At 37.2% G+C, this 23257-nt stretch overlaps 2 protein-coding genes and 1 long non-coding RNA gene across 9 annotated transcripts in view; all 3 read left to right on the plus strand.

Annotated features, from left to right (window-relative positions):
* LOC146684637 (synaptotagmin-2-like) overlaps nucleotides 1-23257 on the plus strand; it is a 126852-nt gene that overhangs the window by 42234 nt on the left and 61361 nt on the right. The window lies entirely within an intron of this gene.
* On the plus strand, nucleotides 36-7820 carry LOC146684639 (uncharacterized). Of its 3 annotated transcripts, none has more exons than XR_014917074.1 (3): nucleotides 36-5987; nucleotides 7536-7652; nucleotides 7769-7820. XR_014917074.1 is itself a non-coding variant. In XM_085443218.1 (2 exons), exons 1-2 carry the CDS (start codon nucleotides 66-68, stop codon nucleotides 7554-7556), a joined length of 5943 nt encoding a protein of 1980 aa, XP_085299344.1. In that variant the 5' UTR covers nucleotides 36-65; the 3' UTR covers nucleotides 7557-7785. The 3 variants fall into 3 exon arrangements, 1 of the variants encoding a protein (XP_085299344.1); XR_014917075.1 differs by lacking the exon at nucleotides 36-5987 and adding an exon at nucleotides 7162-7369; XM_085443218.1 differs by having other exon boundaries at nucleotides 7536-7785.
* LOC146684640 (uncharacterized) lies at nucleotides 7818-9278 on the plus strand. The gene is made up of 2 exons (XR_014917076.1): nucleotides 7818-7872; nucleotides 7975-9278. It is a non-coding gene; the product is annotated as an uncharacterized LOC146684640 (long non-coding RNA).

Here is a 23257-nt window from a genome sequence, read left to right on the forward strand (position 1 = left end):
CTTATGAAATGATGGAGATATCACCTTCTTGTAACTATGAACTGAAGCCTGTGCAGTTCTACAGTATGAGCACAGTCAACCTGAGTGATACTATCACAGACACAGTCTGCAGACCAACAGCTGCCACTGCTGTGGCACCTACTCACTCTGATACAACTGTTGATGAAGCAAACTCCTCTTCTCCAAGGAGAAACACAACCACTGATCTTACTGAGATCTCTCCAATGTCTGTTTGTACACCACTGGAGAAACAACAAGAAGTCCGTATGACTCAGTTCACATCACACGAAGCTCCTCAAAATGAATTTACTTTTATAACTACCAAAGAACTATCGAGTGACTTTAATTTCCTTCCATCAAATGATGTTTTTTCCTGTCAGTCAAGGACTGCAATAAAAAATGGTGCTAACTGTGATCTTTCTGATACAGTTATACAAAAAATCTATAAACTGACAAAAGTTAATAAACAGCAAAGGCGCAAAATGAAAAGAAGATTAATGGCATCAGACAAACCAAGAAATCAGAGAAAAGAAAACCAAAAAAGGAAAGAACGACAAAAGTACGCTTCAAATAAAGATTACAAAGAAAAGAAGAAATCTTCTACAAGCGAATCATATAAAAACAATCCTGAAGTTAGACAGAAACATCAACAATATATTAAAAGACGTTACTGTGACAATGCTGAATTTAGACAAAAACAAAAAAACTATATCACTAAAAGGTATCAAGAGAGCCCAGATTTCAGAGAGAGACAGAGATCTCGAGTGACTCAGCGTTATGCACGTGATAACGCATTCAGAGTAAGACACAGACAACTAATGAAACAACTAATGCGAGACAGGTATCAAAGTAATCTTGCCTTCAGGATTATGCACAATATGAGATGTGCAATGAAAATAAAAAGGAAATACAGATGGGTGAACAGACAAACCCAAGAGAGTGACAACAGTGTGATTAACGAGGCCATATCTGTGTTCAAATCACAAATCAAAGCTGGACCATCATACCCATGTACTGTATGTTTCAAGGCTTCATTTCCAAACCAAGTACGACCCTGCAGAAGGTCAAATTATGTCAAAAACCCACATGTAGTTACAACATGTTTGACAGGAAAGTTTGTTCATGTTTGTGATGAAAACTGCAGAAATGAGCAGTGCAATGTTCCCGATGAGAGAAAGAGAGAGTGGATTTGTCACACCTGCCACGATCATCTTAAAAATGGATCCATGCCAGCACTTGCTGTTGCCAATAAGTTGGATCTTGCTGATATTCCAGCTGAACTGTCTGATCTCAACATACTGGAGAGACATCTCATAGCCAAGTGCATACCATTTGCCAAGATCATTCCTCTTCCCAAAGGCAGACAAAGAGCAATTAGAGGAAATGTGGTCTGTGTCCCATCAGAGGTACAGGAAACTGTTGAAACACTACCTCGATTGAGAATTAATTCTCAGGTCATGAGAGTAAAACTGAAGAGACGCTTGTCTTACAAAGGTCATCAGCTGTTTCAGACTGTAAGCTGGTCTAAACTTGTGCAAGCACTGCATAAACTCAAGCAGATTCATCCACAGTATAAGGATGTGAGCATCAGAGATGATGCTGAGCTGTGTGATCCAACTCTTCCTGATGAAGATGATGAGGATGATGATGATGAAAACATGAATGAGGACGATTATGATGAGGCTGATTTAATGGAAATTGACAGCTGTGAGAAAAATGCACTGAGTGAAGCACAAAATATAAATGAACAGGACATTGACATGTTACCCTGTGATGGTGAACAATCGCATGAACAGATGAGAGATGATTCAGAGCAAGCAGATGGACTGACTAATGGTGGTTTTGCACTCGAGTCCTGTTTGCAGCCCCCTGATGTGGCTGAGGAGATATTATGTTTCAGTGAAGGAATCTACTCTGTTGCTCCTGCAGAGAGAAACAATCCAATAAGTTTTTTCAAAACACCTAAACTGGAGGCCATGGCCTTCCCTGTGCAGTTTCCTACAGGTCAAAACACACTTGATGAAAGAAGGCTGATCAAAGTATCCCCCAGTGGGTATTTCAAATCAAGACTTTTCTGCATTGATGATCGTTTTGCCAAAGACACAAACTATTTGTTCTTTGCACAGTTTGTGACTGAAATACACTTGGCTACATCCAGCATGACAGTACAGTTAAGGAAGGCAAAGCCTCTGACCAGAGATGGTAGAAAAATAACCTCAGGCATGTTACAAGATAAACATGAGGTGGAGAAACTGGTGCGAAATAAAGATGCAGTGAGATTCATGCAGCCTCTGAGAGGAACCCCAGCCTATTGGGAGAAAACAACAAGAGATCTTTTTGCCATGATCAGACAGTTGGGAACTCCCACGTTCTTTTGCACATTTTCAGCTGCTGAAATGCGCTGGCCTGAAGTGATCGAGGCAATAACAAGGCAGCAAGGTGAACAAGTGAATTTTGAAGGACTCGACTGGTCAGCAAAGTGTGACATCCTGAGAAGCAATCCTGTCACAACAATGCGCATGTTTGACAAGAGAGTTGAAGCATTATTCAGAGATTTACTCTTATCTCCCGCAGAGCCACTTGGCAAAGTCATTGACTACTTTTACAGAGTTGAGTTTCAGCACAGAGGAAGCCCACACATACACTGCCTCCTGTGGGTAGAAGGTGCTCCTGTGTTTGAGGAGGATGATGAGCAAACTGTTCTTGATTTTATAAACAAATACATCACAGCTCAGCTGCCTGATCCACATAAACAACCTGAACTGTACAAAAAAGTAACAGAAGTGCAAAAACACAGTAAGAACCACACAAAGACGTGCTTTAGGAGTTTAAGCTCCGGGTGCCGTTTTGGTTTTCCCAAACCACCCTGCAATGAGACAATGATCACAAGACCCAGTGAGGATGATGCACTGGAAGTAGAAACGGCAAAGAACAAGCTCAGACCACTGAACCAGCTGCTGAATGAACCTGAAACTGCTTCCATGAGTTTAGAGCAGCTCTTGGCAAGATGCAACTTGACACATGCAGAATATCAGAGATACCTGAATAAAATGAACACAAGGAGTACGATCATACTAAAGCGTGATCCAAAAGACTCTTGGATAAATGGCTATAATCCACATCTGCTTGAAGCCTGGAACAGTAATATCGACATAAGCTTTGTTTTAGATGCTTTTGGTGCTGCAAATTATTTAATGAAATATATATCAAAAAAAGAGGGCGGGCTATCTGAGTACCTGAAAACTGTCATTGAGAACTCCCATAAGGACAGTGTAAATGAGTGCGATGAAATGAGAGCCGTCATGCAGGCATATTCAAAGAAGCGAGAGATCAGTGCACAAGAATGTGTTGCTCGTGCATGTGGTCTTCACATGAAGCAATGTTCACGTGCTGTAATATTCATACCAACTGATGATAATCCTGTGAAAATGAGTCGTCCCCTGTCAGTTCTGGACAACACAACACCTGAATCTTCCAATGTTTGGATGACATCTTTGAATGACAAATACAAAGCCAGACCTGAAACACCAGAGTATGAGGAGATGTGCATGGCAGACTTTGCTGCTACTTGCAGGATTGTCTATGGCCAACAGAAAAAAGGTAAAGATGTTTTGCCCCTTCTCAATGAGATGGGGTTTGTGCAAAGGCGCAAAAACAATAAGCCTGCTATCATCAGATTTCACCGCTGCTCACAAGAAAAACATCCAGAGCAATATTACGGAAGACTGCTTAAACTGTACCTTCCTCATCGTTCAGACCACGAACTGAAAACACCATCTTTGCCAACCTATCAGGCTTTCTATGGTGCTGGCTGTGTACAGCTACCAGGTACTGATCGTCTTGAGTACGTGCAACACATTGTCAAAAGAAATAGAGAAAAATATGAGAAAAACAGTGAGGAGATCGAGAGCGCTGTTGAGGAATATGAGCAGAACAGAGGTGTGACTGACGAATGGTGTAATCTGGCACCTGAATCAGATCTCGTAAGGTTGCCACTTGTTGAACAAGAAAGAGAGCGAGACAATGAAAATGAACAGGAAGATGTGCCCGACTACAGCCGTCAGGCTGATGCTTCAACAGAAGTCAGAGCCATCAGGGAACCCCCTGCTATTGATCCCACATTGTTACGTCAGATGTTTCAAAATCTGAATAAGAAGCAAGCCTGCATATTTTATGCAGTTAGAGACTGGTGCATTAAAAGAGTCTGTGCTCTAAATCCAGAGCAGTTTTTCTTTTATATTAATGGTGGTGCTGGAACAGGAAAATCACATCTTATCAAATGCATCTACTCAGAAGCATCTAAGATACTGAGCAAAGTGCCCAGATATGCAGACGACGTTGACATATCAAAACCCACTGTCCTGTTAACTGCTTTCACTGGGACTGCAGCATTTAACATTTCTGGAACAACACTGCATTCTCTTCTCAAGCTGCCTAGAAGCTTAAAACCTCCCATTCAGGGACTTGGCAATCAGCTGGATGAAGTCAGATCAGAACTTATGAATGCTGAAATAATCGTCATTGACGAAGTGTCTATGGTGTCAAGACATCTGTTTGCATATGTAGATGCAAGACTCAAACAGATCAAAGGGACTCGGAGACCCTTTGGAGGCATGTCAGTCATTGCTGTCGGAGACTTCTATCAGCTACCCCCAGTGCGACAGTCTAAACCTCTCTGTGTGCACAACCCATCCGAGATCGACCTGTGGCGGGAGCATTTTCAGATGATCACTCTGACCGAGATTATGCGTCAGAAAGATGATGTTGTCTTTGCAGAGATGCTGAACAGAATTCGTGTAAAAGGAAAGTTGGATGAGCTTTGCGAAGCAGATAGAGATTTGTTGTTACAGGCCATAACTGAACCAGCCCATTGTCCGACTGATGCATTGCACATTTTTGCAACTAATAAAGAAGTGGATGCACACAACTCTGCAACACTGGCTCTGCTCCACACTCATGTCATTGACATCGATGCAGATGATTTTAGAAAAGATCCTAGAACTGGCAGAATGGCACTTCAAGACAGACCATTCAAAGGAGGTAAAAACGAGTTACCAGACACACTGAAAGTTGCAGAAGGAGCTCGTGTCATGCTCACCAGAAACATTGACATACAAAATGGTTTGGTTAATGGAGCTTTTGGAAAACTACTTAGAGTAGTTTACTCTGAAAACGACCAACACATCATCAAGCTTGGACTTAAAATGGATAATGAGACATCTGGAAAGAATAACCGCACACCAGCAGACGACATGGTGTACATTGAGAGAGCAGAGGAGAATCTGAAGCAGAAAGGAGTGGTACGAAGACAGTTCCCAGTGAAGCTGGCCTTTGCATGTACAATACATAAGGTACAGGGTATGACAACTACATCAGCTGTTGTCTCTCTTAAGAGCATTTTTGAGCCCGGCATGGCCTACGTAGCTGTCAGTAGAGTGACGTCTCTCAGTGGACTGTATCTTCTTGATATGGAGGAGAAAAAAATATTCACCAACCCAGAAATCACTGCAGCACTTGAGAACATGAGACAAGCCAACCTTGATGACATGATGCCTCTTCTACACGTGAGACAAACCCTCAGCAGGTCAGAGGTTTTCACCATTGTTCATCATAATACAGAGGGACTGCCAGCTCACATTAATGACATCAAAAGTCACCATGAATTGTGTCTAGCAGATGTTTTGTGCCTAACAGAAACACACCTGCGGGGCTCTTTTGTCGCAGAGAGTCTCCACTTGGAAAATTATAATTTGTTCAAACGCAACAGACACCTGTCCTACACAAACTTTCCCCAGATGGCTAACAGAAGTGGTGGTGGAGTTGCTGTTTATGTGAAAAGTGACATTCAAGTGCATGAAAAACAGTACATCCATAATGTAACTGACCTTGAATTTCTGGCTTTAAAGGTTGAAGCACCAGTCAGTGCTCTGATTGCAGTTGTATACAGACCTCCAGACTACACTCTGAGGCCATTCCTGAAAAACCTGGTAAGCCTATTAGACTCATTGGAGATCATGGACTGTCATCCCATCATAGTTTGTGGTGATTTTAATGAGAATGTTTTATCCAGTGCAAACAAACCAATCATGGAGTTGTTTGAGTCTAGGGGATACGCACAGGTCATCACTGCCCCTACCACAGAGAAGAACACACTGCTTGACCTTATTTTCATTTCTCAGTCAGATCGATGTCTCCATTCTGGAGTCATGAAGACCTACCATAGTTACCATGACCCAGTATACTGTGTATTGTCCTGTGATGATTCATGATCTAGATCTTTGAATACAGTAAGTAATTTCTATATTTTTGAATGACTTAAGAAAGTAGAGCGCTATTTAAAAGTTGACGCCCTGCATTGCAGTATAATGTTTGAATTGTTTACATAAAATACAATTACATGAATTAAGTAATGATATCAGTAAAAGATGACAATTTTATTTATTACAGAAAATCTAAAATTCACTAACAGTAACCTATAAATGTCAGAAAAATCAAATATAGCAGTTTAAAATGAATAGTGTAGGCATATCCTCTCTGCAGCCAGGCTTCAACATCCTGCCAGGCTGCCCCAGTCTCACTGTGGCTGGGAGGGAGGGAGGGTGGACCAGAGGATTGCCCACACAACACATAAATGTTCAACAGCTTCTTCATTGTTTCTGAGAGAACAATAATGACTAAAGGTTGCTTTTTAAAAAAACAAACAAACAAACAAACCTAATTACAGCAATAATGACAGTTAAGCCACTTTATGTGTGCCTCTATTTTGAAATACTATTTACAAAAATATTATTATTTTGGTTTGTTATAAACTTTAAACTTTTTCAAAAGTACACAATTATATTTTTGGACCAATTTTACTATGAAACATAAATTTTTATGAGCTTTTATCATGTTTCTGGCCAGTGCAATCATCAGGGTGGGTCTGGGTTGATAACTGCACATTTCTGGCCAGAAATGTTTCAGCAGTGTTACATATGTAGTGCATATGTTACACTTGCTTTCTGTTACCAGCTGATACCCTACATTTGTATAGACATTTGATGGTGTGAGGTTGGGGAGTTGAGTGGGAGGGGGGGGAGGGTACGGTGGGAGTTGAGGGGGGGGGGTTTCCTTTCCTGTTAGGTTTCCTTTTTTTTTTCTTTTTTTTTTTTTTAAGCAAGACACAGTCCTCCTGTGTCTTCTCCAATCTTCACATGTAAAATCCAACAATGTGAAGCACATAGCAGCTAGAAACTGTAATGCCACAGATCAGAGAAACTTCATCATCACCATCTTCATCGCCATACGATCAGAGCGTGAGACTTCACATCTGGAGCACAGGAGAGATTCTGTGATAAGTCTTCCTTCTAGCTTGTCCCACAAGCAGTCGGTGAGATTTACTAACAACAAAAAGGGTTAATGACATTATTTCCATGAAAACATGTATTCATTCTTTGTGAAGTGTTTAAATTGTGTTTTCACTTGACCTTAGGAGTGTTAGAGTGTATTGTAATGTCTGTACTCAGGTGTTTCCCTCTGTGATCCATCCCCTTCAGAGCCGAGACACTCAGGACTGAACAGACTGCACAGTTTCTGTGACTGAGCCTCCAAAACACCTTCTTTGAAACCACTCATGATAGAAGGGCTTCATATTTGCAGCAGCACTACTACAGGTATTCAGTTTATTACAGGATGTGTTTGTTTCTTAGGACCAGCTCTGAGTGCACACTACCTAACATATACACCTTTCTGTTTATTACAAACCAACTACTCTGGATCATACGGCCAGTTGGCAGGAATGTTGCTGCAGGAAAACATCCCTGGAGATCACCATCATAGTCAGACTGACTGTGCCTCCTCTGTGCAGTGTCAAGATCCTCCCTAAATGAGTGTGTAAGTTAACATTTTCATTATTTTATTCCCTTTGACAAGACAAGTATCACTGATATTTACATTTACAACTACATATTCCTGTTTTCTGCTCTTCTTTTAAAGTCCTCAGCTATCCTGCTTCTGTGCTGCTTGCCACACATCAAACACTGGCCGGATGACAGGGAGGATCCACTCTGAAGTCACTGGACATGATGAGGATCATATGGGACTTCATAGTTTCACAGAAACGTTGTGCTCTGTGATTACAGGTTTTAAATGGACATAATGACTGCCTCTCTCTGATCAACAGGCTAAAGGATTGTTGTCATTGTTAGTGCTCTGTACAATGTATGCTTATTTAGTATTTCATCACAGAGCAAACCTTTATTTATTTAACATATTTTTATTTTGTTTTAATGTTGAATTAACTGTGGGGATTTTTTTAAGTGGGCACTCGGGATGTCATATGGCCAGAAATGTGGTAACTGGAATTCAACGTTATGGAAGAAAAAATCTGCTAAGAACAAAACACACACAAAACCCCCCAAGAAAATTCAAATTCATTCCATGTAATCCAATCTAAAACATTTTAAACTGCTGAACAGCAACACAAACAGTGTTAAAAAACAGTGTTAACAGAATGATTATGATGATTTTGTACCAAAGTTTCAGGTCACATGGCACACCTAGTGTGTAGTGTGGGGTATCAGCTGGTAAGTATAGGTTTTTTTTTTCATATTTGTGTACTTAGAGTTTAGATAGATAAAGCCTTGTGTATAATAATTAGTCATAACCACAACTCAAAGTCAGGGACTAACTAATTTTGGGACTTTGTGTCTGAGTCCAGGTTAAAACAATGTGTAAAAAAGCATTTAGTGGCATGGCTGAACAATGCTGTATGGATACTTATTTATCCATGTTCACAAAAAGGACTAATGTGTTTATTTGATTATTTGCACGTGTTAAACTGTGTCACCACCTTAGGCTTTCATTTGAGTTTACTCAAAAATCTCTATACAGTTCTCTTTTACCACTGTGTGGACTCTGTTTACATTAAAACATAAAGAAGAATGAGTAATAAAAAGATGTGTAGACAGATTAAGTAGGACGATAGAAACAGCTGTTCAGCCATGTTCTAAGAAACCAACACAATTTAAAGGTTCAGGATTGTGGTTTTAAAAGTTGAATTTTCATGTATTTCATATCTTGCTTATTATTTTTTATTTAGTTATTTAATTTAGTTATTTTTATTTATTCTACTAGTCCTTTTCAGAAAGAAGCTGTAAAATATGACTTAAGATTTTTTTTTTATTTTCTATGACATACAAAACAAATTGATGTATGTAATACTATTAAACATGATATACACATGTGTATATGTCTGAAAAACATTATGCTGTATATTAAAGTTTGTATTTTCTCCAGAATTTTTGTTCATCTTTTAAGTTCATTTCAGTTAGAAGAATTTGAACTTTTAATATTCATTCAGAGATTTTCTGACTCTAAATTTTCTTTTGTCATTACTCATTTTTTTATTATTTACATTTTAAACATGTTTAGCTTTTTTCCAACTTCTTCTTCTGTGTAACCTTCAGCTTTTAGCAGTTCAGCACCTTTGTTTTCAGGTTAAATTCGGTTTTTTTGTTTTGTTTTTTTTAAATCTCATTCAATATTTTTAACTCAAAATTCAGCAATTAATTCATTTCAGTGCATACATTCAGATTCAAGCATTCACACTGCAGTTTCTTCAGAAAATGCACTTTCTAGTTAGTGTGAATGCTTGAAAAGCATTCACAGTATTGTTATTCGAATCTTTATTATTATTATTCTATTTTATTATTATCTATTCCGTACGTTTTTTGAAAGCCTACTCCTTCAAAACCGTTCAACTTAGAAAAACCATTCAAACATCGTTAGATTCCTATTATTTTGGACATGATTGCTTGTATTTTTCTCATTTTTAACATTTATATTTTTAATTTTATTCAACTTTATTCAACAAAAATTTCCCATGTATTTCAATGGGGAGACCCTTCAAATTCTCATTCAACTTACTCATTTTTAAACTCTTACTACTTCAACATACGTTCACATAGAGCCACCATTCAAACTTTAAAACGAAGACAAGACATTCAACTATTCAACTTGTATTTATCTTTTCAATATCTATTATACTTTTTCTTCAGTTCCAGTTTAAGTTTCATGATGTTTTTTCACCCGTTTCAGAGTTTATAATGGGTGTGTATGGGACGGAATGTTGGGGCTAGAGTGAGGCAGCTCAACTGCTAGAGTGAGAGGAGCAAAAAAAATAATCTTAAAATCTTTTTTAAAACTGCTGCTGTGTCCGCAGCGTTTGCTCTACAGGTATGATTTTACCCTCAAAACGTAGCCATCGCTGTCCTCTTTCATCCAATGTGTTTACTATTGTACTAGGTGTTATGGTTCTTTCATAAATGTCACCAATGCACAGCCTCCTCCCTCCAACTCTTCCATAGACTCTAATGTTAAAATGGCTCAGAAGGTTCGTTTGAAAATCAGAAGAGCATGGTGTCTTTCCACTGTCACCACGTCCATATAATAAACTCCACAGACATGAAAACTGAGAATTTGGTAGACTAGACATTGCTGTCGCTCACAGTGAAAGAATTTTGTCAATACGACTTTTACTTTTCATTTGGGAACGATTTGTTTCGGCCTGACTTTTCTGTTCATTTTAAGCAGCAAAAGTGAGGTGCATGTCTGTGTACGTGTGTATGGAGCCATTGGGTGCGGTCACTATAGCAACCAGGCTCACACCTGCCTGCTTAACGAGCTCTCTCTCTCTCTCTGCCAAGATTCATCTTAAACACTTCTCTTTCAACTGCTGCTGTGTCCACAGTGTTAAAGCCATCATTTTACCCTCAAAACGTCGCCATCGTTGTTCTTTTTCCAACATCTTGTCTTTCAAAGCTCAGAGATGTAAACTTTTTAAACTGTGTGGGTCCAAGTGGAGGGATCACATTTTAGTCATTCAGTGATTCAAAGAATATGACCTTTTAATATTCTTTCAGATGTTTTCTGACTCTAAATGTTCTTTTCTCATTTCTTAGGTTTTTCTAATTTACAATTAAAACATTTTCAGCTTTTTTCCAACTTCTTCTTCTGTGTAACCTTCAGCTTTTAGCAGTTCAGCACTTTTGTTTTCAGGTTAAATTCGGGTTTTTTTTTTAATCTCATTCAAAATTTTTAACTTAAATTCAGTAATTATTTCATTTCAATGCATACATTCAGATTCAAGCATTCACACTGCAGTTTCTTCAGAAAATGCACTTTCTAGTTAGTGTGAATGCTTGAAAAGCATTCACAGTATTGTTATTCGAATCTTTATTATTAGTGTGAATGCTTGAAAAGCATTCACAGTATTGTTCTTCTAATCTTTATTATTATTATTCTATTTTATTATTATCTATTCCGTACGTTTTTTGAAAGCCTACTCCTTCAAAACCGTTCAACTTAGAAAAACCATTCAAACATCGTTAGATTCCTATTCTTTTGGACATGGTTGCTTCTATTTTTCTCATTTTTAACATTTATATTTTTAATTTTATTCAACTTTATTCAACAAAAATTTCCCATGTATTTCAATGGGGAGACCCTTCAAATTCTCATTCAACTTACTCATTTTTAAACTCTTACTACTTCCACATACATTGACATAGAGCCACCATTCAAACTTTAAAACGAAGACAAGACATTCAACTATTCAACTTGTATTTATCTTTTCAATATCTATTATACTTTTTCTTCAGTTCCAGTTTAAGTTTCATGATGTTTTTTCACCCGTTTCAAAATTTATAATGGGTGTGTATGGGACGGAATGTTGGGGCTAGAGTGAGACAGCTCAACTGCTAGAGTGAGAGGAGCAAAAAAATTAATCTTAAAATCTTTTTTAAAACTGCTGCTGTGTCCGCAGCGTTTGCTCTACAGGTATGATTTTACCCTCAAAACGTAGCCATGGCTGTCCTCTTTCATCCAATGTGTTTACTATTGTACTAGGTGTTATGGTTCTTTCATAAATGTCACCAATGCACAGCCTCCTCCCTCCAACTCTTCCATAGACTCTAATGTTAAAATGGCTCAGAAGGTTCGTTTGAAAATCAGAAGAGCATGGTGTCTTTACACTGTCACCACGTCCATATAATAAACTCCACAGGCATGAAAACTGAGAATTAGGTAGACTAGACATGGCTGTCGCTCACGGTGAAAGAATTTTGTCAGTACGACTTTTACTTTTCATTTGGGAACGATTTGTTTTGGCCTGACTTTTCTGTTCATTTTAAGCAGCAAAAGTGAGGCGCATGTCTGTGTACGTGTGTATGGAGCCATTGGGTGCGGTCACTATAGCAACCAGGCTCACACCTGCCTGCTTAACGAGCTCTGCCTGCCACTGTACCAAGATTCATCTTAAGCACTTCTCTTTCAACTGCTGCTGTGTCCACAGTGTTACAGCCATCATTTTACCCTCAAAACGTATCCATCGTTCTTCTCTTTCCAACAGCGTGTCTTTCAAAGCTCAGGCATTTAAACTTTTTAAACTGTGTGGATCAAAGTGGAGGGATCACATTTTAGTCATTCAGTGATTAAAAGAATATGACCTTTTAATATTCATTCAGATGTTTTCTGACTCTAAATGTTCTTTTCTCATTTCTTAGGGTTTTCTAATTTACAATTAAAACATTTTCAGCTTTTTTTTCCAACTTCTTCTTCTGTGTAACCTTCAGCTTTTAGCAGTTCAGCACTTTTGGTTTCACGTTAAATTCGGGATTTTTTTTTTTCTCGTTCAAAATTTTTAACTCAAAATTCAGCAATTAATTCATTTCAGTGCATACATTCAGATTCAAGCATTCACACTGCAGTTTCTTCAGAAAATGCACTTTCTAGTTGTGTGGATGCTTTAAGCATCCACACTATTGAGTTCCTGTTTCTCTTTATTCTTTATTATTATTATTCTAGTTGCTTCCGTACACTTTTCGCCGTTAAACTACTTCCACAATTTTCAGCCGATTTTCACCGTTCAAATTTTAAACTATTCTGCTATTTTTGCTAATTCCTGCTACGATTTTTGCTATTTTTAACTATTATACTTTTTAAAATATTAAGCTTTTTTCCTTTAATTTGTCCCATTGAAATGAATGGGAAACTTCTGCAATTCTGCTAAATTTTGCTTGTTTTTGAAACTTAACTACTTCCTCATACTTTCACCTAGAACAACCATTCAAATTTTAAAATGTTCACAAATTATTGGGCTATTCAGGTATGATTCAGCTTTTTCAAATGTTTTACTGTTTTACTTTTATGCCTCTTAAAGTTTTGAGTTGCAAAATTGTGATTTTTCACAAAATACATGTGTTGTTATGGTTGCTATGCTCTTGGCTTCCAGTGTGCCACTGAAGGTTTTGCAATTTTCACTTCATGTCCGAACAACTTCCTGCTACTTGCTCAATTTTCACTCAACTTCCACAAATTATACATCAAAACGTAGGTATTTTTGCTGGCTTTCAGAAAATGTCACCATCATTGTTGTGGGATTTATAGAATTTTGGCAAATCTCCTCAGACTAACACAAGGTCAGAAAACTCTCCATATAAAGTGAATGGAGAGCTTGTTCAAAATCATCGCTGCATTTCTGTAATGAGAGGCATATTCGAATCGTCATATCTCCTTAACGAAGCAAAGTTAAGACATGAGGCTTGTCCCCGTATATCTTCAGACACTCCTGACGCTCACAATTCAAGAATTTCTTTCTCACCTATTACCGTTCTGAAATGAGTTGGACTTGTTTGAGGGTAGGAAATTTGTCCTTCGCTCAGATTTCTTCAGATTTCAAACTGTGGAAATGAACCACTTTTTTCTCTCGTCATAACTTTTTGTTGGATTTCCACAGAGACCTGAAAATTTCCATGATTGTTCACCAAAGCCTGCTGTCTCTTACGGTGAAAGAATGATATCGATACTCCAAATAGATTTCGAGTTAGAAAGCGTTGTTTGAGGGCAAGTCAAGGCAGTTTTTGCTTCGCTCTACTCAGTTATGGTGCATTACAAGTCAAATATCTTTAATAATTCATATTTTAATGATAAATTGTAAACACTGGAAGATTCCCCCATCTCTTCTGAACAAAACGGTGTAAGAATGACCGCTCTAGCCCCTACGGTTTGGAAATTATGGTCATTTGTTTGAGGGGAGTCCTCACTATGAGAAATAGGCTGCAATAATCCTGTGCCTCTCTGTGCTGCGTGTGTAAAAAGAGGCACATGTTTTGGCGGGAAAAAGTACACAGGCTCTCTGATTGGTGGATTCAAATTCAGCAGCTCCCAGGCTGACCTAGAAACTTACTTCTCTCTCCCTGTGCATTTTTTTGCTGATTTTTTCATTTAACAAGTATATTTGAGGGACCCTCAGCATGTTCAGCATTTTTTCAGCTGTCCATTTTGCTTTTCCAATTTTTCTGTTTAACTTATTACTATTGTGCTAAATAATACTATTTCTGCTATTTTATAAGATTTGTGCCTAATATAGTATTTCTGCTAAATTACAATATTTCTGCTTTTTATACTATTTGTGCTAAAACATAGTATTTCTACTAAATGTAGTATTTATGCTTAATCATACTATTTCTGCTTTTTATGGGATTTGTGCCTAATATAGTATTTCTGCTTTTTATAGGATTTTTGCTCAAACATAGTATTTCTACTAAATGTAGTGTTTATGCTTAATCATCCTATTTCTGCTTTTTATAGGATTTGTGCTTAATATAGTATTTCTGCTTTTTATAGGATTTGTACCTAATATAGTATTTCTGCTTTTTATAGGATTTGTGCTTAATATAGTATTTCTGCTAAATTATAGTATTTCTGCTTTTTATAGTATTTGTGCTAAAACATAGTATTTCTACTAAATGTAGTATTTATGCTTAATCATAGTATTTCTATATATTTCTGCCAGGTCCCCAGGCAGCCAATCCTCTGTGAGGACTGAGAAATTCAAATTTTCAAATCAGGGCCTGCACGGCTTCCCAGCCAATCATATATGTGTCCTGAGGCATTCAAATTTGCATATTGGGGCCTTCATGGCTTCTAAGCCAGCCAATCATATCTGAGGGCTGAGGAATTCAAATCCACAAATCAGGGCCTGCACGGCTTCCCAGCCAGCCAATCATATATGTGGTCTCAGGCATTCATATTTGCATATTGGGGAATTCGTGGCTTCTAAGTCAACAAGTCATCCATGTCATATATCTCTAAAAATTCACATTTTAATGATAAATTGTTAACACTGGAAGATTCCCCCATCTCTTCTGAACAAAACAGTGTAAGAATGACCGCTCTAGCCCCTACGGTTAGGAAATTATGGTCATTTGTTTGAGGGGAGTCCTCACTATGAGAAATAGGCTGCAATAATCCTGTGCCTCTCTCTGCTGCGTGTGTAAAAAGATGCACCTGTTTTGGCGGGAAAAAGTACACAGGCTCTCTGATTGGTGGATTCAAATTCAGCAGCTCCCAGGCTGACCTAGAAACTTACTTCTCTCTCCCTGTGCATTTTTTTGCTGATTTTTTTCATTTAACAAGTATATTTGAGGGACCCTCAGCATGTTCAGCATTTTTTCAGCTGTCCATTTTGCTTTTCCAATTTTTCTGTTTAACTTATTACTATTGTGCTAAATCATACTTTTTCTTCTATTTTATAAGATTTGTGCTTAATATAGTATTTCTGCTTTTAATAGGATTTGTGCTTAATATAGTATTTCTGCTTTTTATAGAATTTGTGCTTAATATAGTATTTCTGCTTTTTATAGAATTTGTGCTTAATATAGTATTTCTGCTTTTTATAGGATTTGTGCTTAATATAGTATTTCTGCTAAATTATAGTATTTCTGCTTTTTATAGTATTTGTGCTAAAACATAGTATTTCTACTAAATGTAGTATTTATGCTTAATCATAGTATTTCTATATATTTCTGCCAGGTCCCCAGGCAGCCAATCCTCTGTGAGGACTGAGAAATTCAAATTTTCAAATCAGGGCCTGCACGGCTTCCCAGCCAATCATATATGTGTCCTGAGGCATTCAAATTTGCATATTGGGGCCTTCATGGCTTCTAAGCCAGCCAATCATATCTGAGGGCTGAGGAATTCAAATCCACAAATCAGGGCCTGCACAGCTTCCCAGCCAGCCAATCATGTATGTGGGCTCCAGGTATTCAAATTTGCATATTGGGGAATTCGTGGCTTCTAAGTCAACAAGTCATCCATGTCATATATCTCTAAAAATTCATATTTTAATGATAAATTGTCAACACTTGAAGATTCCCCCATCTCTTCTGAACAAAACGGTGTAAGAATGACCGCTCTAGCCCCTATGGTTAGGAAATTATGGTCATTTGTTTGAGGGGAATCCTCACTATGTGAAATAAACTGAAAGAAGCAGGTCTATGTCTCTGTGCTGCGTGTGTAAAAAGATGCACCTGTTTTGGCGGGAAAACGTAAACAGCCTCTCTGATTGGTGGATTCAAATTCAGCAGCTCCCAGGCTGACCTAGAAACTTAGTCCTCTCTCCCTGTGTGTGTGTGTGTGTGTGTGTGTGTGTGTGTGTGTGTGTGTGTGTGTGTGTGTGTGTGTGTGTGTGTGTGTGTGTGTGTGTGTTTAGTGGGAGAGAGAGGACCCTGCCCTTATTTGACAGCATGTCATTGTAGGATTTAAATTGAACATAGTTAGACTGGTTGACTGGATTAGAGCCTGTGTTTGTGTGTCCCTCTGTGCATTTGTGTTTCAATAAGTTATTACTATTCTGCTAAATCATAGTATTTCTGGTACTTTTCGGTACTTGTGCTAAATACAATATTTCTGCTAAATCATACTATTTCTGCTTTTCATAGGATTTATGCCTAACATAGTATTTCTGCTAAATTATAGTATTTCTGCTTTTTATAGGATTTGTGCTTAACATAGTATTTCTGCTAAATTATAGTATTTCTGCTTTTTATACTATTTGTTCTAAATTATAGTATTTCTGCTTTTTATAGGATTTGTGCTTAATATAGTATTTCTGCTAAATTATAGTTTTTCTTCTTTTTATAATATTTGTCCTAAAACATAGTATTTCTACTAAATGTAGTATTTATGCTTAATAATAGTATTTCTATATATTTCTGCCAGGTCCCCAGGCAGCCAATCCTCTGTGAGGACTGAGACATTCAAATTTTCAAATCAGGGCCTGCACAGTTTCCCAGCCAATCAAATAAGTGTCCTGAGGCATTCAAATTTGCATATTGGGGCCTTCATGGCTTCTAAGCCAGCCAATCATATCTGAGGGCTGAGGAATTCAAATCCACAAATCAGGGCCTGCACGGCTTCCCAGCCAGCCAATCACATATGTGGTCTCAGGCATTCAAATTTGCATATTGGGGAATTCGTGGCTTCTAAGTCAACAAGTCATCCATGTCATATATCTCTAAAAATTCATATTTTAATATTAAATTGTCAACACTTGAAGATTCCCCCATCTCTTCTGAACAAAACGGTGTAAGAATGACCGTTCTAGCCCCTACGGTTAGGAAATTACGGTCATTTGTTTGAGGGGAGTCCTCACTATGAGAAATAGGCTGCAATAATCCTGTGTCTCTCTGTGCTGCTGCGTGTGTAAACAGATGCACCTGTTTTGGTGGGGAAAAGTGCACAGCCTCTCTGATTGGTGGATTCAAATTCACCAGCTCCCAGGCTGACCTAGAAACTTACTTCTCTCTCCCTGTGTGTGTGTGTGTGTGTGTGTGTGTGTGTGTGTGTGACAGAGAGAGAGAGAGAGAGAGAGAGAGGCTTTTAATGGGATGATCTCATTCTAAGATTTAAATTCAATATATTTAGACTGGTTGACTGAATTGGATCTTGTGTGTGGGTCTCTCTGTGCATGTGTGTTTCCTCATGTGTACATATTTGTGATTGTGTGGCTGTAATAAATTTTTTTGCAGATTTTTGTCATTTAACAAGTATATTTGAGGGACCCTCAGCATGTTCAGCATTTTTTCAGCTGTCCATTTTGCTTTTCCAATTTTTCTGTTTAACTTATTACTATTGTGCTAAATCACACTATTTCTGCTATTTTATAAGATTTGTGCTTAATATACTATTTCTGCTTTTATAGGATTTGTGCTTAATATAGTATTTCTGCTAAATGTAGTATTTATGCTTAATCATACTATTTTTGCTTTTCATAGTATTTGTGCTTAATATAGTATTTCTGCTAAATTTAGTATTTCTGATTAATTATAGTTTTTCTACTAAATCATAGTACAGTATTTCTGCTTTTTATGGGATTTGTGCTAAAACAAAGTATTTCTACTAAATGTAGTATTTGTGCTTAATCATACCATTTCTGCTTTTTATAGGATTTGTGCTTAATATAGTATTTCTGCTAAATTATAGTATTTCTGCCAAATTATAATATTTGTGCTAAAACATAGTCTCAATTTAAAATTACAATATTCATAGTTCATCACAGTGTCTCTGGTAAATCACAATATTTCTGCTCTGTTGTACTATTTTTCTAAATCATAGTGTTTCTGTAATGTTTAAGTATTTTTGGCTAAATATATTCTTTCTGTTATCTTATACTATTTCTCCTAAATTCTTGTATTTTTGAGAAGTTATCATGTTTCTGGTAAGTTACAATATTTCTGCTAAATTCTGCTATGCTATTGTATTTCTGCCAAGTATTATGTTTCCTCTAAGATATTGCAGTTCTGCTAAGTTATTCCATTTTAGCAAACTTCTTTTGCTTCTGCAAAGTTTTTACAATTTCTGCAACTTTTCAGCTTTTTCAGCTACTTTTTGCATACAGCTTCAGCTTTAAGCATCCACACTGCATTTTCGCAGGAAATGCAAATTTTTCTAGTTATATTTTATTTTTCCGTACGTTTTTTGTAAGCCTACTCCTTCAAAACCGTTCAACTTAGAAAAACCATTCAAACACCGTTAGATTCCTATTCTTTTGGACAACACTGCTTCTATTTTTCATATTTTTAACATTTATATTTTTAATTTTATTCAACTTTATTCAACAAAAATTTATAATGTATTTCAATGGGGAGACCCTTCAAATCCTCATTCAACTTACTCATTTTTAAACTCTTACTACTTCCACATACATTGACATAGAGCCACCATTCAAACTTTAAAACGAAGACAAGACATTCAACTATTCAACTTGTATTTATCTTTTCAATATCTTTTATACTTTTTCTTCAGTTCCAGTTTAAGTTTCATGATGTTTTTTCACCCGTTTCAGAGTTTATAATGGGTGTGTATGGGACGGAATGTTGGGGCTAGAGTGAGGCAGCTTAACTGCTAGAGTGAGAGGAGCAAAAAAATTAATCTTAAAATCTTTTTTAAAACTGCTGCTGTGTCCGCAGCGTTTGCTCTACAGGTATGATTTTACCCTCAAAACGTAGCCATGGCTGTCCTCTTTCATCCAATGTGTTTACTATTGTACTAGGTGTTATGGTTCTTTCATAAATGTCACCAATGCACAGCCTCCTCCCTCCAACTCTTCCATAGACTCTAATGTTAAAATGGCTCAGAAGGTTCGTTTGAAAATCAGAAGAGCATGGTGTCTTTCCACTGTCACCACGTCCATATAATAAGCTCCACAGGCATGAAAACTGAGAATTAGGTAGACTAGACATTGCTGTCGCTCACGGTGAAAGAATTTTGTCAATACGACTTTTACTTTTCATTTGGGAGCGATTTGTTTCGGCCTGACTTTTCTGTTCATTTTAAGCAGCAAAAGTGAGGCGCATGTCTGTGTACGTGTGTATGGAGCCATTGGGTGCGGTCACTATAGCAACCAGGCTCACACCTGCCTGCTTAACGAGCTCTGCCTGCCACTGTACCAAGATCCATCTTAAGCACTTCTCTTTCAACTGCTGCTGTGTCCACAGTGTTACAGCCATCATTTTACCCTCAAATTGTCGCCATTATTGTTCTCTTTCCAACACCGTATCTTTCAAAGCTCAGGCATTTAAACTTTTTAAACTGTGTGGATCAAAGTGGAGGGATCACATTTGAGTCATTCAGTGATTCAAAGAATATGACCTTTTAATATTCATTCAGATGTTTTCTGACTCTAAATGTTCTTTTCTCATTTCTTAGGGTTTTCTAATTTACATTTAAAACATTTTCAGTTTTTTTCCAACTCCTTCTTCTGTGTAACCTTCAGCTTTTAGCAGTTCAGCACTTTTGTTTTCAGGTTAAATTCTGGTTTTTTTTTTTGTTTTTTTTAATCTCATTCAAAATTTTTAACTTAAATTCAGTAATTATTTCATTTCAATGCATACATTCAGATTCAAGCATTCACACTGCAGTTTCTTCAGAAAATGCACTTTCTAGTTATTATTATATATTCCGTACGTTTTTTGGCATCTAACTCCTTCAAAACCGTTCAACTTAGAAAAACCATTCAAACACCGTTAGATTCCTATTCTTTTGGACAACACTGCTTCTATTTTTCATATTTTTAACATTTATATTTTTAATTTTATTCAACTTTATTCAACAAAAATTTATAATGTATTTCAATGGGGAGACCCTTCAAATTCTCATTCAAATTCCTCCTCTTTAAACTGTATCTACTTCCACATACATTGACATAGAGCCACCATTCAAACTTTAAAACGAAGACAAGACATTCAACTATTCAACTTGTATTTATCTTTTCAATATCTATTATACTTTTTCTTCAGTTCCAGTTTAAGTTTCATGATGTTTTTTCACCCGTTTCAGAGTTTATAATGGGTGTGTATGGGACGGAATGTTGGGGCTAGAGTGAGACAGCTCAACTGCTAGAGTGAGAGGAGCAAAAAAATTAATCTTAAAATCTTTTTTAAAACTGCTGCTGTGTCCACAGCGTTTGCTCTACAGGTATGATTTTACCCTCAAAACGTAGCCATGGCTGTCCTCTTTCATCCAATGTGTTTACTATTGTCCTAGGTGTTATGGTTCTTTCATAAATGTCACCAATGCACAGCCTCCTCCCTCCAACTCTTCCATAGACTCTAATGTTAAAATGGCTCAGAAGGTTCGTTTGAAAATCAGAAGAGCATGGTGTCTTTACACTGTCACCACGTCCATATAATAAACTCCACAGGCATGAAAACTGAGAATTCGGTAGACTAGACATGGCTGTCGCTCACGGTGAAAGAATTTTGTCAGTACGACTTTTACTTTTCATTTGGGAACGATTTGTTTCGGCCTGACTTTTCTGTTCATTTTAAGCAGCAAAAGTGAGGCGCATGTCTGTGTACGTGTGTATGGAGCCATTGGGTGCGGTCACTATAGCAACCAGGCTCACACCTGCCTGCTTAACGAGCTCTGCCTGCCACTGTACCAAGATTCATCTTAAGCACTTCTCTTTCAACTGCTGCTGTGTCCACAGTGTTACAGCCATCATTTTACCCTCAAATTGTCGCCATTATTGTTCTCTTTCCAACACCGTATCTTTCAAAGCTCAGGCATTTAAACTTTTTAAACTGTGTGGATCAAAGTGGAGGGATCACATTTTAGTCATTCAGTGATTCTAAGAATATGACCTTTTAATATTCATTCAGATGTTTTCTGACTCTAAATGTTCTTTTCTCATTTCTTAGGTTTTTCTAATTTACAATTAAAACATTTTCAGCTTTTTTCCAACTTCTTCTTCTGTGTAACCTTCAGCTTTTAGCAGTTCAGCACTTTTGTTTTCAGGTTAAATTCGTTTTTTTTTTTTTATCTCATTCAAGATTTTTAACTTAAATTCAGTAATTAATTCATTTCAGTGCATACATTCAGATTCAAGCATTCACACTGCAGTTTCTTCAGAAAATGCACTTTCTAGTTCTATTTTATTATTATCTATTCCGTACGTTTTTTGAAAGCCTACTCCTTCAAAACCGTTCAACTTAGAAAAACCATTCAAACACCATTAGATTCCTATTCTTTTGGACACTGTTGCTTGTATTTTTCTCATTTTTAACATTTATATTTTTAATTTTATTCAACTTTATTCAACAAAAATTTCCCATGTATTTCAATGGGGAGACCCTTCAAATTCTCATTCAACTTACTCATTTTTAAACTCTTACTACTTCAACATACGTTCACATAGAGCCACCATTCAAACTTTAAAACGAAGACAAGACATTCAACTATTCAACTTGTATTTATCTTTTCAATATCTATTATACTTTTTCTTCAGTTCCAGTTTAAGTTTCATGATGTTTTTTCACCCGTTTCAGAGTTTATAATGGGTGTGTATGGGACGGAATGTTGGGGCTAGAGTGAGGCAGCTCAACTGCTAGAGTGAGAGGAGCAAAAAAAATAATCTTAAAATCTTTTTTAAAACTGCTGCTGTGTCCGCAGCGTTTGCTCTACAGGTATGATTTTACCCTCAAAACGTAGCCATCGCTGTCCTCTTTCATCCAATGTGTTTACTATTGTACCAGGTGTTATGGTTCTTTCATAAATGCCACCAATGCACAGCCTCCTCCCTCCAACTCTTCCATAGACTCCAATGTTAAAATGGCTCACAAGGTTAGTTTGAAAATCAGAAGAGCATGGTGTCTTTACACTGTCACCACGTCCATATAATAAACTCCACAGGCATGAAAACTGAGAATTCAGTAGACTAGAAGCTGCTGTCGCTCACGGTGAAAGAATTTTGTCAATACGACTTTTACTTTTCATTTGGGAACGATTTGTTTCGGCCTGACTTTTCTGTTCATTTTAAGCAGCAAAAGTGAGGTGCATGTCTGTGTGCGTGTGTATGGAGCCATTGGGTGCGGTCACTATAGCAACCAGGCTCACACCTGCCTGCTTAACGAGCTCTCTCTCACTCAGCCAAGATTCATCTTAAACACTTCTCTTTCAACTGCTGCTGTGTCCACAGTGTTAAAGCCATCATTTTACCCTCAAAACGTCGCCATTGTTGTTCTTTTTCCAACATCTTGTCTTTCAAAGCTCAGAGATGTAAACTTTTTAAACTGTGTGGGTCCAAGTGGAGGGATCACATTTGAGTCATTCAGTGATTCAAAGAATATGACCTTTTAATATTCTTTCAGATGTTTTCTGACTCTAAATGTTCTTTTCTCATTTCTTAGGTTTTTCTAATTTACAATTAAAACATTTTCAGCTTTTTTCCAACTTCTTCTTCTGTGTAACCTTCAGCTTTTAGCAGTTCAGCACTTTTGTTTTCAGGTTAAATTCGGGTTGTTTTTTTTTATCTCATTCAAAATTTTTAACTTAAATTCAGTAATTATTTCATTTCAATGCATACATTCAGATTCAAGCATTCACACTGCAGTTTCTTCAGAAAATGCACTTTCTAGTTAGTGTGAATGCTTGAAAA

The sequence above is a fragment of the Copadichromis virginalis genome, linkage group LG20 (assembly GCF_057382275.1).
Source record: "Copadichromis virginalis isolate Kocher_CV1m ecotype Utaka linkage group LG20, C_Virginalis_male_GT1.1, whole genome shotgun sequence".
NCBI lineage: Eukaryota > Metazoa > Chordata > Actinopteri > Cichliformes > Cichlidae > Copadichromis > Copadichromis virginalis.

What these genes read in the sequence shown, in the direction of transcription:
- LOC146684639 (XM_085443218.1), top strand. Translation starts at nt 66, where the DNA reads ATGAGCACAGTCAACCTGAGTGATACTATCACAGACACAGTCTGCAGA. An exon ending in GGCCATTCCTGAAAAACCTG is followed by an intron (nt 5,988 to 7,535) that starts GTAAGCCTATTA and finishes CATCCCCTTCAG; the next exon opens with AGCCGAGACACTCAGGACTG.